The sequence below is a fragment of the Salmo trutta genome, chromosome 3, assembly GCF_901001165.1.
Source record: "Salmo trutta chromosome 3, fSalTru1.1, whole genome shotgun sequence".
NCBI lineage: Eukaryota > Metazoa > Chordata > Actinopteri > Salmoniformes > Salmonidae > Salmo > Salmo trutta.
Window position 1 is genome coordinate 70,875,555 of NC_042959.1, and position 16,407 is coordinate 70,891,961.

Sequence of the window (16,407 nt, forward strand, 5' to 3'; positions counted from 1 at the left end):
AACAGGGTGAACGTGAGGAGTCACGTGGCCTTCAGAGAAGCTGATTATTATTACCGACCATGTCATTAGGACATGCCAAGATCACCACAAAATGTTTGCTCAATCTCCTGAAAAAGCAGTGTACTACGTAAACCTAGTGTTTGTTTTGTCACATACTCTCCCCAGCGCGCTGGCTCCGAAAAAGTGCTTCTGGCCTTTCGCCCTGCAAACATGGACAGTTTTATCTGGAAAGGAGTTTGACACAGGGACACGACACTATCTGTACTTTCGCAATGTCCGATTTCTGAGAGTTCATTTTGTCTGAACAGAAGAAACTGAGATTTGGGGATATATTCTCTCTGTATCGCTGAATCGTTACATATTGCGGGATAAACATGTAATGGTAATTTCCGGTTGAGCCGACATGCAGCGTTTATCGTGAATACGGTCTCCGCTAAAGCGGAAGCATTACCTGGACATTTCAATCACGCTGTAAAGCTGAACTTCCGCGATACGGATTGAATAGAGCCCGTTGTGTGTGTGTGTGAGAGAGAGAGAGAGAGAGAGGGGGGGGTGGTCCATTTAGCTTGTGCCTGGGGTGTAATTAGGCTATTAGGACAAATTCATGTAGGTCCCTCCCCGTTTCGTCGTTTGCAACGTTTCAGCAACAGATTCGGCGTAATGAATATGCCCCTGGTGATGTCTTCGCTTCTGTTATTTTATTAAAACACAGAAGGTGGTCTGATCTATTTGAGTTATGTAAATCAACAGCTGGTCATAACGCCAGTCCAGACTCAGGCCAGCGGAGAGGTATTCTGGAGAGCTTGTACGGGAACAGGGACAACTTGTATAACGTTTTTTTTCTGCGTTTCAAATGAGTGTTAATTGATGTCTGAAAGGGAGCAGCTTTCTAATCTAGTCTACTGATACGGTGTGATTGGATTTACCGACACAGAGAGATGACTCTTATTAAAGAAGCGTAAAGATGCCATCGTGGATCAGGCTGACGGTTCTCCTGTCTGCGCTGACAGTCCACTGCTTTCTGGACGGGACCTGTCCACGGAGAGGTACGTTTATTTTATTACATTTTCATCGAAAAGTCCCCATGAAGTTATCAAATGAGATATTTGGAGCATATCAAATTGGGTGTCAAATGAAACCTACGAGTTTATATTTTGGGGGAAATAAAGGCATGGATGCATTTTTCTTAAATGTTCCATCTTAAAATGTTGGCAAAAGTAAAGGCTTTGATTTCACAATAACAGCACTTACAGTTGTCCAGGGAAGCTCTAGAAGGGCAGAAATGTGATGAACTGACTTGTTGGAAAGGGGAAATCCTATGACAGTCACTGAGCTCTTCAGTAAGGCTATTCTACTGCCAGTGTTTGTCTATGGAGATTGCATGGCTGTGCGCTCGAAATAGCCGAATCCACTAATTTGAAGGGGTGTCCACATACTTTTGTATATATAGTGTATCATTAGCATTGTATACAAAAAGTTGGATTTTGTCTCCTAAATATAGGACTTTGTTGAAAGAGCGGTGTTGCTTTCTCATATGGCCTATTGAGGATTTTACATGTGGTGGTCATCTGCAATGTTGTTTCTGCTAGCCGCAAAAAGCTAAAGTAACATGACATGAGCTGAATTACATGTAAAAGGCTTTGAAAATAAAAAGCTTTTGGTAAGCTCAGTGCTCTGACATTTTACAGAGATGGGGTACTAGGGGGTAACTAGACCACCGTAAGAACAATGTCTAATTGCTGACACAAAAAAACCTGTTCGGAGAAAAACAATGGTATGTGGATGAAGGTCATGTTTAGGGGAATAAACTATAAATGGATACAGTTTACACTTGTTTTGTTATTTCCTGAAATGTTGTTTTTAGAAAAGGTGCGTTTTTTAAAAACTACTAGTAAACTGGCCCCCGGGGATGCCAGTTACCCCAGTAAAAGATTATGACATAGGGTTTCACACAAGTGTGTTAAAATCCATTTAATCAGTTTTATATAGAAATGATTTGGTAAGTAATACTCAAAAGCTAAGTTTAGTTGTCTTATGTTAATTATTTAAATAAAATATGGGGGGGGGGATATCACCATTAATATCCGCACTATGAAGAGATTTGATGTAAAGTTCTCTATTTAACTCACCTGCACATTTATGTTCTTTGTTCTTTCTTTGTTGTTCCTTATCCATACCATCCATTATGTACAACTGCACTAAATATGATTTGAATAATGCAAGATTTTAAATCCCAGCAGTCTTTAAAATGACATTCAGGAGCTAACGGTTTTCAATAGTTGTTTTTAATTCATAAAACAAATATATTCATTGGAATATAATATTGTAATGGAATATAACTAATAACATTAAATTACACTGGAATATAACATTTAATAACTTAACTAATTAACTCATTGTAACATTGATGTGGCAACTCTATTATGCTCTGCTGTGCACAATTCTAATTTGTACATAGGTCACAAATACAGCTATCCTCAGTAAAATTGGAGCACAACTCATGAGTCCACCTCCTGCACTGTCCCCATCTGTGACTGAAAACAGGGGGAGAGATGCCAATTGAAAAGCTTTCTCTTAAAAACGTACGGTGCATTCGGAAGGTTCAGACACCTTCCCTTTTCCCATGTTTTGTTACGTTACAGCCTTATTGTAAAATATATATATTTTTAAATGTCCTTATCAATCTATACACAACAATCCATAATGACAAATGGAAAACACGTTTTTAGACATTTTAGCAAATTAATTAAATATAAAAAACAAATATCTTATTTACATATGTATTCATACCCTTTGTTATGAGACTCGGAATTGAGCTCAGGTGCATCCTGTTTCCATTGATCATTCTTGAGATGTTTCTACAACTTCATTGCAGTACACCTGTGGTAGATTCCATTGATTGGACATGATTTGGAAAGGCACACACCTTTCTATATAAGGTCCCACAGTTGACAGTGCATGTCAGAGCAAAAACCAAGCCACGAGGTCGAAGGAATTGTCCATAGAGCTCAGAGACAAGACTGTGTCAAGGCACAGATCTGGGGAAGGGTACCAAAAATGTTCTGCAGCATTAATGGTCCCCAAGAACACAGTGGCCTTCATCATTCTTAATTGGAAGAAGTTTGGAACCACCAAGATTCTTCCTAGAGCTGGCCGCCCGGCCAAACTGAGCAATCAGGGGAGAAGGGCTTTGGTCAGGGTGACCAAGAACCCGATGGTCACTCTGACAGAGCTCCAGAGTTCCTCTGCGGAGATGGGAGAACCTTCCAGAAGGAGAACCATCTCTGCAGCACTCCAGCAATCAGGCCTTTATGGTAGAGTGGTCCAAATGGAATCCACTCCTCAGTAAAAGGCACATGATAGCCCGCTTTGGTTTTGCCAAAAGGCACCTAAAGGACTCTCAGACCATAAGAAACAAGATTCTCTGGTCTGATGAAACCAAGATTGAACTTTTTTTGGCCTGAATGCCAAGCGTCACATCTGGAGGAAACCTGTCACTATCTCTACAGTAAAGCATGGTGGTGTCAGAATCATGCTGTGGTGATGTTTTTCAGTGGCAGGGACTGAAAGACTAGTCAAGATCGAGGGAAAGATGAACGGAGCAAAGTACAGAGATCCTTGATCAAAACCTGCTCCAGAGCGCTCAGGATCTCCAACTGGGTGAAGGTTCATCTTCCAACAGGACAACAACCCTAAGCACACAGCCAAGAGAACGCAGGAGGGGCTTCGGGACAAGTCTCTGAATGTCTTATGAAAGGCTCATCCAGAGCCTGGACCCGATCTAACATCTCTGGAGAGACCTGAAAATAGCTGTGCCGCAACACTCACCATCCAACCTGACAGAGCTTGAGAGGATCTGCAGAGAATGGGAGAAACTCCCCAAATACATGTGTGCCAAGCTTGTAGCGTCATACCCAAGAAGACTCTCGGCTGTAATCACAGCCAAAGGTGCTTCAACAAAGTGCTGAGTAAATGGTCTGAATACTTACGATTGAAGTCAGAAGTTTACATACACTTAGGTTGGAGTTATTAAAACTCGTTTTTCAACCACTCCATAAAAGTCTTGTTAACAAACTATAGTTTTGGCAAGTCGGTTAGTACACCTACTTTGTGCATGACACAAGTAATTTTTCCAACAATTGTTTACAGACAGATTATTTTCACTTATAATTCACTGTATCACAATTCCAGTGGGTCAGAAGTTTACATACACTAAGTTGATTCTGCCTTTAAACAGCTTGGAAAATTCCAGAAAATTATGTCATAGCTTTAGAAGCTTCTGATAGGCTAATTGACATTTGTGTCAATTGGAGGTGTACCCGTGGATGTATTTCAAGGCCTACCTTCAAACTCAGTGCCTCTTTGCTTGACATCATGAGAAAATCAAATGAAATCAGCCAAGACCTCAGAATTTTTTTTTTAGACATTCACAAGTCTGGGCTTCATTCTTGGGAGCAATTTCCAAATGCCTGAAGGTACCACGTTCGTCTGTACAAATAATAGTACGCAAGTATAAACACCATGGGACCACGCAGCCGTCATACCGCTCAGGAAGGAGATGCGTTCTGTCTCCTTGAGATGAACATACTTTGGTGCAAAAAGTGCAAATCAGTCCCAGAACAACAGCAAAGAACTAGGACTAAATAGAACTGTTTGGCCATAATGACCATCGTTATGTTTGGAGGAAAAAGTGGGAGGCTTGCAAGCGAAGAACACCATCCCAACCGTGAAGCACGGGGGTGGCAGCATCATGTTGTGGGGGTGCTTTGCTGCAGGAGGGCCTGGTGCACTTCACAAAATAGATGGCATCATGAGGGAGGAAAATGATGTGGATATATTGAAGCAACATCTTAAGACATCAGTCAGGAAGTTAAAGCTTGGTCGCAAATGGGTCTTCCAAATGGACAATGACCCCAAGCATACTTCCAGAGTTGTGGCAAAATGGCTTAAGGACAACAAAGTCGAGGTATTGGAGTGGCCATCACAAAGCCCTGACCTCAATCCCATAGAAAATTTGCGGACAGAACTGAAAAAGCGTGTGCGAGCAAGGAGTCCTACAAACCTGACTCAGTTACACCAGCTCTGTCAGGAGGAATGAGCCAAAATTCACCCAACTTATTTTGGGAAGCTTGTGGAAGGCTACCCGAAATGTTTGACCCAAGTGAAACAATTTGAAGGCAATGCCAACAAATACTAATTGAGTGTATGTAAACTTCTGACCCACTGGGAATGTGATGAAAGAAAGAAATCATTCTCTACTGTTATTCTGACATTTCACATTCTTAAAATTAAGTGGTGATCCCAACTGACCTAAGACAGGGACTTTATACTAGGATTAAATATCAGTAATTGTGAAAACCTGAGTTTAAATGTATTTGTCTAAGGTGTATGTAAACTTCTGACTTGAACTGTATGTAAATGTAATATATATTTAAAAAAAAACTTTTTATAAATTAGCAAATTTGCTATTTCATTATGGGGTATTTTGTGTAGATTTAGTGAAGTGAAGGATTTTTTTTAATTTTTCGAATGCACTGGATATCACTTGTAAATGATATACAAAAATATATTACTTTCTAAACATGAGACTATAAGTATGAAAGTCCAGGGTCCTGGGAACAGTATTGGCATTAGGCTAACATTGTCAAGGCTGGAGCCAATCGTGTTTACTCAGACCCAGGGTAAACTAACAAGCCACAGATTTGTCAAAACTCTTAAGTAATTCTGTTTCTACAGGGTTTCCTTCACATTATCAGCTGCTGTCACCAGTTTGGCTTCTGCCGGTCTTTATAGAGAACGTCCAGTGTCTAGTGACAGCAGCTTTATGGAGTTTGGTCCACAGACAAAGAGATTGTTGTATTATTTGTTTATTTTTAGTAAAGAAGAATGTTAATCAGTAAACATTTAGACAAATGTTTTGTAGCTCTGTGACGGAGCTTTACTGGTTGGAGAGAGGGATAGGAGGAGAAGAGAAACAGAATAACAGGTGGAGGGTGGAGGCATAGGAGGAGAAGAGAAACAGAATAACAGGTGGAGGGTGGAGGCATAGGAGGAGAAGAGAAACAGAATAACAGGTGGAGGGTGGAGGCATAGGAGGAGAAGAGAAACAGAATAACAGGTGGAGGGTGGAGGCATAGGAGGAGAAGAGAAACAGAATAACAGGTGGAGGGTGGAGGCATAGGAGAAGAGAAACAGAATAACAGGTGGAGGGTGGAGGCATAGGAGGAGAAGAGAAACAGAATAACAGACAGAGGGTGGAGGCATAGGAGGAGAAGAGAAACAGAATAACAGCCAGGGTGAGAGAGAAAAAGAGTTTGTTAAAGAGACTGGCTGAGAGAAGATAAATACTGAGAGGAGATGGAAGAGAGACTTCGAGAAAGAGGTGGGAAGAAGGGATGTGTTGAAAGAGGAAGTGAGAGAGGGGCTGGTGATCAGTTATGCAATGTGTTCTCTCAGTTTATCTGTACTGCCCAGTCAACCACAACCTATACCCCTCAACACGTGTGTGTGTGTGTGTGTGTGTATAAGGGTACATCCGTGCCTGCATGTGTGTCCATGTCTGTGTCTCTGTACAGTATTGACTCAATATGTCTTTCTCTCTCCCTCCAGACCCCCCTCCCAGTGTGCTGGTGTTGTCCCCAGGCAGTGTTCTGGTCTTGGCCTGTAGTGGTCAGGTGGAGGTCAACGGGCTGGAGGTGAGGGTTAACAGGGCCGAACACACCGGTGTCATTACCGGAGTACACCCCACCACTGTCAGCACCACAACAGACACCACATCTAACAGAACCACTGTCAGCACCACAACAGACACCACATCTAACAGAACCACTGTCAGCACCACAACAGACACCACATCTAACAGAACCACTGTCAGCACCACAACAGACACCACATCTAAGAGAACTACAGTCAGTGCTATAAAAGACAGCAGTGATAATGGAACTACAGTCAGTGCTATAAAAGACAGCAGTGATAATGGAACTACAGTCAGTGCTATAAAAGACGACAGTGATAATGGAACTACAGTCAGTGCTATAAAAGACGACAGTGATAATGGAACTACAGTCAGTGCTATAAAAGACAGCAGTGATAATGGAACTACAGTCAGTGCTATAAAGGACAGCAGTGATAATGGAATAGACACATTTTCTACTGGAAAGGACACTATTGTCCTTACCGTAACAGACACTCCTGTCATAAGCTGGACAGATGATACCGGGACAGACCGTACGGAGAAAACCATCATCAGGAACACTCGTGCAGGAGACCACACCCCTCTTACTGTGAGAGAAGTTAACAAAGGGAATGGAAAGAATGTGGAAGATGTAACAGAGGAGGAGCACAAAGGAGGAGGAGGAGAGCAGAGGGATACAGGGTGGAGTCTTTACACTGTCAATCAACCAGGACATACAGATACACAGAAACTATTTCCTCTTACTGGGACATCGCTCCAACCAACCAGAGACAGCAGAGCGGGAGGGGCTGACACTGAGCTGCCCTCTGATTGGTGGACTGATGCGATGGACATTGAGGATGACTATGAGGAGGAGGGGGGGAGGAGGGTGAGGGGGCTGAGAGGGAGGTCTCAGTGGAGACTGAACGGGAGGCCGCTGAGAGGAGGAGAGGAAAGAGGAGGAGTAGTGGTGTTAGGGAGGAGAGGCGCCACTCTGACCCTGTCCTCCCTGGCAGTGGGTGACTCTGGGAACTACAGCTGCCACCGCGGGGGCAAACTGGTCTCCTCTCTGAGGGTGAGCGTGGCAGGTGAGTTATACTGATGGCATCTCTCTGTCTAACCTCATCACCTCTGGTCATTGAAGCTGACAACCATACTGTATGTGTTCTGTGAAGTGTGAATCAGCAGCAGACATTCATGGTCACATAAGAACAACGGACAAACATTCTGAGTTTTCCCCTGGAATTTCTTTCAGTTCCTCCAGAGAGGCCTAAGCTGTCCTGCTATAAGAGGTCACCCAGCAGTAAGATCCGCTGTGATTGGACAGCCAGTCAACCGGTGACTCCTGTCCCTCAGTGCTACCTCCTCCTACGGAAAGGGTGAGAGCACACATCTTCTTTTCCTTCTTCCTCCTCTTCCTCATCACCCTCTTCTTCCTCCTCTTCATCACCCTCTTCTTCCTCCACTTCCTCATCACCCTCTTCTTCCTCCACTTCCTCATCACCCTCTTCTTTCTCCTCTTCCTCATTCATTTGTCTTAAATTACTTACTTTATCATACAGATGATGCTGACAGAACAGTGTGGGTGGAATACTAACTAACTCTCTCTCTCTCTCTCTCAGTCTATCAGGGTCATTCTCTCGTGTCAACTGTTCCTACTCCGCCCTGCTGTCTCGGTGTTGGTGTGCTATAGGTCACCAAGAGAAGGAGAGTAGAGAGCCACACCTGGCCTACCTGTGTGTCACCAACACTGCTGGCAACACCACCAGCCCTCTCCTAGACTTCACACCTCTGGACATTAGTGAGTGTGTGTGTGTGATATGTGTGTGTGCGTAAGGCATGTGCGTGCAGGCATGTACGTGTGTCTGTTTGTATGTGTGCGTGTGTGTGATGTGTGTGCGTGCGTGCAGGCATGTGCGTGTGTGTCTGTTTGTATGTGTGCGTGTGTGTGTGATGTGTGTGCGTGCGTGCATGTGCGTGTGTCTGTTTGTATGTGTGTGATGTGCGTGCAGGCATGTGCGTGTGTGTCTGTTTGTATGTGTGTGTGTGTGATGTGTGTGTGTGTACGTGCAGGCGTGTGTGTGTGTGTGATGTGAGTATAGTTTTGTGTGCATGTTTAACAGACCACTCAATAAGACACCTTGCTAACATTCTCCTCCTCCTCTCCCTCTCTCACCTTCTCCACCTCCCTCCCTCCCCCCTGTGTGTAGTTAAGCCAGACCCCCCCAGCTCAGTAGTGGTGAGGGGTGTGGAGGGGCAGGAGAGGAGACTGAGGGTGGGCTGGGCTGTTCCTCACTCCTGGAAAGAGAGAGACCGTTACCACGAGCTGCTCTATGAGCTCAGATACCACACCATGCCACACGGAACACAGGTGTGTGGCTTCGCATGCGTGTGTTGGTGTGTTGGTGTGTGCGTCTGTGTGTTTGTGTAATGGCCCATGTTGTTCATCTAGCCTGCTCTGTTCTGGCTCAAACAGACATTACTTTTTCTATTTTGTCATCTGTGTGTGGTTTTGGTTTTACTGTCAGTGTGGTGACCAGAAGTCCTCGCAAGGTTAGTAAAACAAGGACAATTCAAGTGGGGACATTTCACCAGTCTCCACAAGGAAAAAGGCTATTTTAGGCTGAGGGGTTAGATTTAGGGTTATAAGTAGGGTTAGGGGGTTTGCGGTTAAGGTTAGGTTTAGGGGTTAGGGAAAATAGGATTTTAAATGTGAATAAGGATAGTAAATCAAAAGTGTTGGTGTGTGTGTGTGTGTGTGTGTGTGTGTGTGTAGATAAAAGGGACCAGCACAGCCCGGTCCTACACTATAACAGATGCGTTGCCAGGAGTACAGTACCTGATCCAACTCAGAGCTAAGGAAGAGTTTGATGGCCACTGGAGTGAATGGAGCACGGCTGTCTACGCCAACACCTGGACAGGTAACACACACACACACACCAGATCTGTACGTGCTTAATTCAACTCTTCCATACTATCATCCAGGACCAGGCTAACTAGAACCATCCAGCTCATAGACAAAGGTAGCCATGACAACCCCTCCCTGTTCCTTCCTTTCTGCTCTGGTCTCTAGTCTTAACAGATACCTTCTACAGAGCTTTACAGCTTACCTGTCAACTCCCTTACCCTTCAACAGATCCTGTTCATGTACCCAGCCACACACACACACTCTACACTAGTGGAAGTATTAGCCAGTTAGCTGTGTACATGTGAACAGTTGTGTGGTTCATGGTGAATGTCCTTTATTACAGCCCCTGTGCCAACTGTGTTCAGCGATCTTTCTACTGTTATGGTAAGAAACACTCACACACTCACTCACACACTCACAGTGGTCCTAGTTATTTAATCTCTCTGTTTGACATCTTTCTTTCTCACATTGTCTCATTCTGTCTCTCCAGCAGGACTACACAGACTACATAGATTCTGGCTCTGGTATGACAGAAGAGACATCAGGTTAGTGGGACAGAGAGCTACTGTATGTCGATTGGTTGAAGCTACAGTGTGTTTGTGTTAGAGAGAGTTAAGCGGCATATTTCAATGTCAGAAATCCCCCTAGCTTACAGAAGGCCATAACAGGAAGCTAATGTCATAACCTCATCAACTGAACGTGCTTCAGGAAACTGTCAACGTCGTGTGTGTAGGTGGCAGGGAAGTCAGGCGCAGGAGAAACAAACTTCATATAAGCGGAGTAGTTTAATAAACTTTCAAACAAACTCCAAAAATAGAATACATAAAAAATCAACATGGGTACGTGTCAGAAGTCGTGACAGTACCCCCCCCCCCGACACGCGGCTCCAGCAGTGCGTCGACACCGGCCTCGGGACGCCCCGGAGGACGAGGTGCAGGGCGATCCGGATGGAGACGATGGAACTCTTGCAGCAGGGAAGGATCTAAAACATCCTCCACCGGAACCCAGCATCTGCGGTAATTGGGGAGAAGCTTTAACCTATAACATACCTCATTCAATCTCCTCAGGACTTTAAATGGCCCCACAAACCGCGGACTCAGCTTCTGGCAGGGCAGGCGGAGGGGCAGGTTTTGGGTCGAGAGCCAGACCCTGTCCCCCGGTGCAAACACCGGGGCCTCACTGCGGTGACGGTCTGCGCCAACATTCTGACGTCGTACGGCGCGCTGAAGGTGGACGTGAGCGGCTTCCCAGGTCTCCTCCGCGCGCCGGAACCAGTGGTCCACCGCAGGAGCCTCGGTCTGACTCTGATGCCAAGGGGCCAGAACCGGCTGATACCACAACACGCACTGAAAGGGAGAGAGGTTAGTGGAGGAGTGGCGGAGCAAGTTCTGGGCCATCTCTGCCCAGGGCACGAACGCCGCCCACTCCCCAGGCCAGTCCTGGCAATAAGACCTCAGAAACCTACCCACATCCTGTTTCACTCTCTCCACCTGCCCGTTACTTTCGGGGTGAAAACCTGAGGTAAGGCTGACCGAGACCCCCAGACATTCCATAAACGCCATCCAGACCCTTCAAGTGAACTGGGGGCCCCGATCAGACACTATATCCTCAGGCACCCCGAAGTGCCGAAAGACGTGGGTAAACAGAGCCTCCGCAGTTTGTAGGGCCGTCGGAAGCCCGGGCAAAGGGAGGAGACGACAGGACTTAGAAAAGCGACCCACAACAACCAGGATCATGGTGTTACCTTGTGAAGGTGGAAGATCGGTTATAAAATCCACCGACAAGTGCGTCCATGGCCGTTGTGGAACGGGTAAGGGTTGTAACTTACCTCTGGGTAGGTGTCTAGGAGCCTTGCACTGGGCACACACTGAGCAGGAGGAAACATAAACCCTCATGTCCTTAGCTAAGGTGGGCCACCAGTACCTCCCACTAAGACAGCGCATCGTCCGACCAATCCCAGGATGACCAGAGGAGGGTGACGTGTGAGCCCAGTAGATCAATCGGTCGCGGACAGCGGACGGAACGTACAGACGCCCAGCTGGACACTGAGGGGGAACGGGCTCTGCACGAAGACGCCCGCTCAATGTCCGCGTCCAGCTCCCATACTACCGGTGCCACCAAACAAGATGATGGGAGTGGGATCCATGGACCGCTCCTCTGTGTCATACAGCCGGGACAATGCGTCTGCCTTAACGTTCTGGGAGCCTGGTCTGTAAGATAGGGTAAACACAAAACGGTGAAAAACATGGCCCACCTTGCCTGGTGAGGATTCAGTCTCCTTGCCTCCCGGATGGACTCCAGATTGCGGTGGTCAGTCCAGATGAGAAAAGGGTGTTTAGCCCCCTCAAGCCAGTGTCTGCACGCCTTCAAAGCTTTGACGATAGCCAACAGCTCCCGGTCCCCCACATCATAGTTTCGCTCCGCCGGGCTGAGCTTCTTAGAGAAGGCACAGGGGCGGAGCTTAGGTGGCGTACCCGAACGCTGAGAGAGCACAGCTCCTATCCCAGCCTCAGATGCGTCCACCTCCACTATGAATTGCAAAGACGGATCCGGATGAGCCAACACAGGAACCGAGGTAAACAGAGCCTTCAGTTTCCTAAACGCCCTGTCCGCCCCAGCCGACCACTGTAAGCGCACCGGACCCCCTTCAGTAGTGAGGTAATGGGAGCAGCTACCTGACCAAAACCCCGGATAAACCTCCGGAAGTAATTGGCAAAACCCTAAAAATTGCTGCAACTCCTTCACCGTGGTGGGAGTCGGCCAATTACGCATGGCTGTAATACGGTCACTCTCCATCTCCACTCCTGACGTAGATAGGCGATATCCTAAGAAGGAGATGGACTGTTGAAAGAACAGGCATTTCTCAGCCTTGACGTACAGGTCATGCTCCAACAGGCGACCAAGCACCCTGCGCACCAGGGACACATGCTCAGCGTGTGTAGTGGAGTATATCAAAATGTCATCATTATACACCACTACACCCTGCCCGTGCAGGTCCCTGAGAATCTCGTCTACAAAAGATTGGAAGACTGATGGAGCATTCTTTAACCCGTATGGCATGACGAGGTACTCATAATGCCCTGAGGTAGTACTAAATGCTGTCTTCCACTCGTCTCCCTCTCGGATACGCACCAGGTTGTACACACTCCTGAGATCCAGTTTAGTGAAGAAGCGCGCGCCGTGCATTAATTCAATCACCGGGGCGATCAGAGGTAGCGGGTAACTGTACCCCACTGTGATTTTATTGAGACCTTGATAATCAATGCACGGTCGCAGACCCCCATCCTTCTTCACAAAAAAGAAACTCGAGGAGACGGGTGAGATGGAGGGCCGAATGTACCCCTGACGCAGGGATTCGGAGACATATGTCTCCATAGCCACCGTCTCCACTTGCGACAGGGGATACACGTGACTCCTGGGAAGTGCAGCGTCTACCAGGAGATTTATCGCACAATCCCCCTGTCGATGGGGTGGTAATTGAGTCGCCTTCTTTTTACAGAAGGCGAGAGCCAAATCGGCATATTTGGGGGGAATGGGCACGGTAGAGACCTGGTGTGGACTTTCCACCGTAGTAGCACCAACGGAAACCCCTACACAGCTACCTGAGCACTCTCGTGACCACCCCGTAAGAGCCTTCTGTGGCCAAGAAAAAGTGGGGTTATGACACATTAACCAGGGCAGACCCCGCACCACGGGATACGCAGGAGTGTCCATAAGGAAAAGACGTCACCATACGTCACCATACTCAAAGGAGCTGTGGCTTCCCTGATTAATCCTGACCCTAATGGTCGACTATCTAAGGTGTGAACGGGGAAAGGCACATCCACTAGAACAATGGGGATCCCTAAACTATGAGCAAACGCTTGATCAATAAAATTCCCAGCCGCGCCTGAATCTACTAGCGCCTTATGCTGGGAACGAGGGGAAAAATCTATAAAAGTAACAGACAAACATAAGTGCAACAGAGGGCTCTGGATGAGAATGGTGCCTACTCACCTGGGGTGGCGCCAGAGCACCCTGCCTGTTACCTCGACTCCCAGAGGAACCTACCCGACACCGACCAGCAGTGTGACCTCTGCGGCCACAGATGGTGCGCGAGCGGGAACCTCCTCCGGTCTCCCTGTGCACCCCCTCTCCCAGTTCCCTGGGTCTAGGAGAGGGAGTGCGGGAGGATGGAACCACCAGACCCCGATCTGAACGTCCGCGAGCAGCCAGCAGGTTGTCCAGCCGGATGGACAGATCCACCAGCTGGTTGAAGGTGAGGGTGGTGTCTCTGCAGGCCAGCTCCCGACGGACGTCCTCACGCAGACTGCAGCGGTAATGGTCGATCAGGGCCCCGTGATTCCATCCCGCACCAGCTGCCAGGGTCCTGAATTTCAGAGCAAAATCCTGGACGCTCCTCGTCTCCTGCCTCAGATGGTAGAGGCGCTCACCCACCGCTCTGCCCTCGGGTAGATGGTCAAAGACTGCACGAAAACGGCGGGTGAACTCCTCATAGTGGTCCAACGCTGAATCTCCTCCTTCACACATAGCGCTGGCCCACTCCAGGGCTCTCCCGATGAGGCACGAGACGAGGGCGGAGCTCTTCTCACGGTCAGATGGAACTGGGTGGACCGTGGCCAGGAAAAGGTCTAGTCTGAGTAGGAAACCCTGGCAGGTGGCAGCACTTCCGTCATACCCCTGAGGCATGGATAGACGGCTGCCACCGGGATCAGGTTGAGAGGGGGTGCCCAGGGTAGACCCCAGTTGGGCTGGTGGAGGCGCTGGAAAAACTCTGTCTCTCCCAGCGGCCCATATTCAGGACAACGCGATCCAGGGCGGCGCATAGATGGTGAAGCTTCTCCTCATTCTCCTGGACGCGCTCCTCCACCTTAATGTCCGGGGTATCCTCTCCTGCTGACTTCATATTTAAGGTCCGAGATTCTGTCAATGTCGTATGTGTAGGTGGCAGGGAAGTTAGGCGAAGGAGAAACAAACTTCATATAAGCGGAGTAGTTTAATAAACTTTCAAACAAACTGCAAAAATAGAATACATAAAAAATCAACATGGGTACACATACCCGTTGCACACCTAAATAAACAACACAAACAATCTCAGACAAGGACATGAGGGGAAACAGAGGGTTAAATACACAACAGGTAATGAATGAATGGGATTGGAACCAGGTGTGAAAAGAAACAAGACAAAACCAATGGATAATGAAAAATGGATCAATGATAGCTAGAAGACCTGTGACGTCGACCGCCGAGCACCACTCGAACAAGGAGGGGCATCGACTTCGGTAGAAGTCGTGACAGAAACACAGAACCTGGGCCAACTCATCTCACCCCATTCTTTAAGTTTCACACAAATACTGTATACACACACACACACACACACACACATCGGTATAATAGCGTAACAGTTTATTAATATCATGACCTTTGACCCGCACTCTCTCTCCCCCTCCCTCCCCCTCTCCTTTCCCCTCGCTCCCTCCTCTCCCCCTCTCCTTTCTCCCCTCTCTCTCTCCCTCCCTACCTCCCCCTCTCCCTCCCAGTCTCTGAGTCTAAGGGTGATGTAGAGGTGTGGCCTCATGTCCTGTGGGTGGTTGCTTCCTGTGTGCTGCTATCAATCACTCTGTTGTCCACCTACCTCTACAGGTAAACCACTCCCCTCTGTTCTTCACCTCCACTCTGATCCTCCCATCCTCACTATGATAACAACTGTATTCAGTCTGAACAATCTATGTTAAACCCTGTCCTGTACATATCTATGGTTATCATGATTAACCATCAGTTCATTCACTAGCTGTTCATTTTGTCATCTACAGAAACAACAAGCACAACACCATTTATCTAAATACCTTCCCGTCTCTCTTGCTCCCTTTCTCTGCTCAAACTGCCTTTCCTCCCTCCTTTCTCCTTCTCTCTTTCCTACACCCTCTCTCTCCCCACCCTCCGCCTGCCCTCTCTCTCCCCACCCTCCGCCTGCCCTCTCTCTCCCCACCCTCCACTCACCCTCTCTCTCCCCACCCTCCGCCTGCCGTCTCTCTCGCTCTCTCTCGCTCTCTCTCTCAGACACAGGGAGAGGTTCATGTCTAAACTGTGGAGGTTGAGTCCCGTCTCCTCCTCTCCTGCTTGCCCCTCCCCCCCAGTCACAGCCCTGCCTTCCCAGGAAGGACATGCCCTCGTGAACTTGGACCACTCAATCTACGGGGAACCTGTCCCACAGGAAGAAGAGAGGAAGGAGGAGGATGAAGAGGAGGAAGAAGAGGAGAAGGGGGTAGTTATTCGCTTTACCAACACAAGCTATTTTCTGGTCCAGAGCAAATGATATGCCTGCTCTTAAAACAAGCCCCTTACCCTCTATCCCAGGCCCTTACTGCTAGCCCCCTGTTCTCCTAGTCCAGGCTGGAGAAGCCCTGTGATTTTACTGTTATTTCACTGTTTGGATGTGTGCAGTATTTGTTCTCATTGGGGAAAAGGAGCCAGTAGAGTAATGATGTAAATATTCATTTGCGTGTCTCTAAAAAATTATTGGGTTTTTGTAAATTAATTTTGTCAGAATGAAATAAATAGTTTTGAATACAAACTTGTGTAAAGAAGTTTATTTAGAAAATGCTGTTCTGAGTGTATAATCACATTTGTAGTGAAGGAAATGTATTTGTGACCAGCAGGTGATGGTAGTCGTCTATAAATGGTTTGTACACAACAACTAGGATATTTTTTTTATTTGGGTGTACATATGTATGCCATTTTTACTGGGATCTGTCACCATTGGCGAAAATCTGATATCAACTTTGGAGGGGACAATTACATTAAATTTTCTCAAGAGCAATTCCTG

General features: G+C 47.2%; 1 protein-coding gene across 2 annotated transcripts; it reads left to right on the forward strand.

Annotated features, from left to right (window-relative positions):
* Positions 1-541: 541 nt before the first annotated feature.
* Positions 542-16,155, forward strand: LOC115186674 (uncharacterized). 2 transcript variants are annotated; one of them, XM_029746224.1, is made up of 10 exons: positions 542-1,046; positions 6,610-7,761; positions 7,929-8,052; positions 8,296-8,474; positions 8,884-9,044; positions 9,450-9,594; positions 9,925-9,965; positions 10,075-10,126; positions 15,122-15,224; positions 15,642-16,155. In XM_029746224.1, exons 1-10 carry the CDS (start codon positions 965-967, stop codon positions 15,895-15,897), a joined length of 2,295 nt encoding a protein of 764 aa, XP_029602084.1. In that variant the 5' UTR covers positions 542-964; the 3' UTR covers positions 15,898-16,155. The 2 variants fall into 2 exon arrangements, with proteins under 2 accessions (XP_029602084.1, XP_029602081.1); XM_029746221.1 differs by having other exon boundaries at positions 543-1,046; positions 10,072-10,126.
* Positions 16,156-16,407: the final 252 nt, after the last annotated feature.

Excerpts from the sequence above, each read along its gene's own strand:
- LOC115186674 (XM_029746221.1), top strand. The coding sequence starts at position 965 with ATGCCATCGTGGATCAGGCTGACGGTTCTCCTGTCTGCGCTGACAGTC. Across the intron at positions 8,053-8,295 it reads TACCTCCTCCTACGGAAAGG|TCTATCAGGGTCATTCTCTC; the intron begins GTGAGAGCACAC and ends TCTCTCTCTCAG. Across the intron at positions 10,127-15,121 it reads TATGACAGAAGAGACATCAG|TCTCTGAGTCTAAGGGTGAT; the intron begins GTTAGTGGGACA and ends TCTCCCTCCCAG.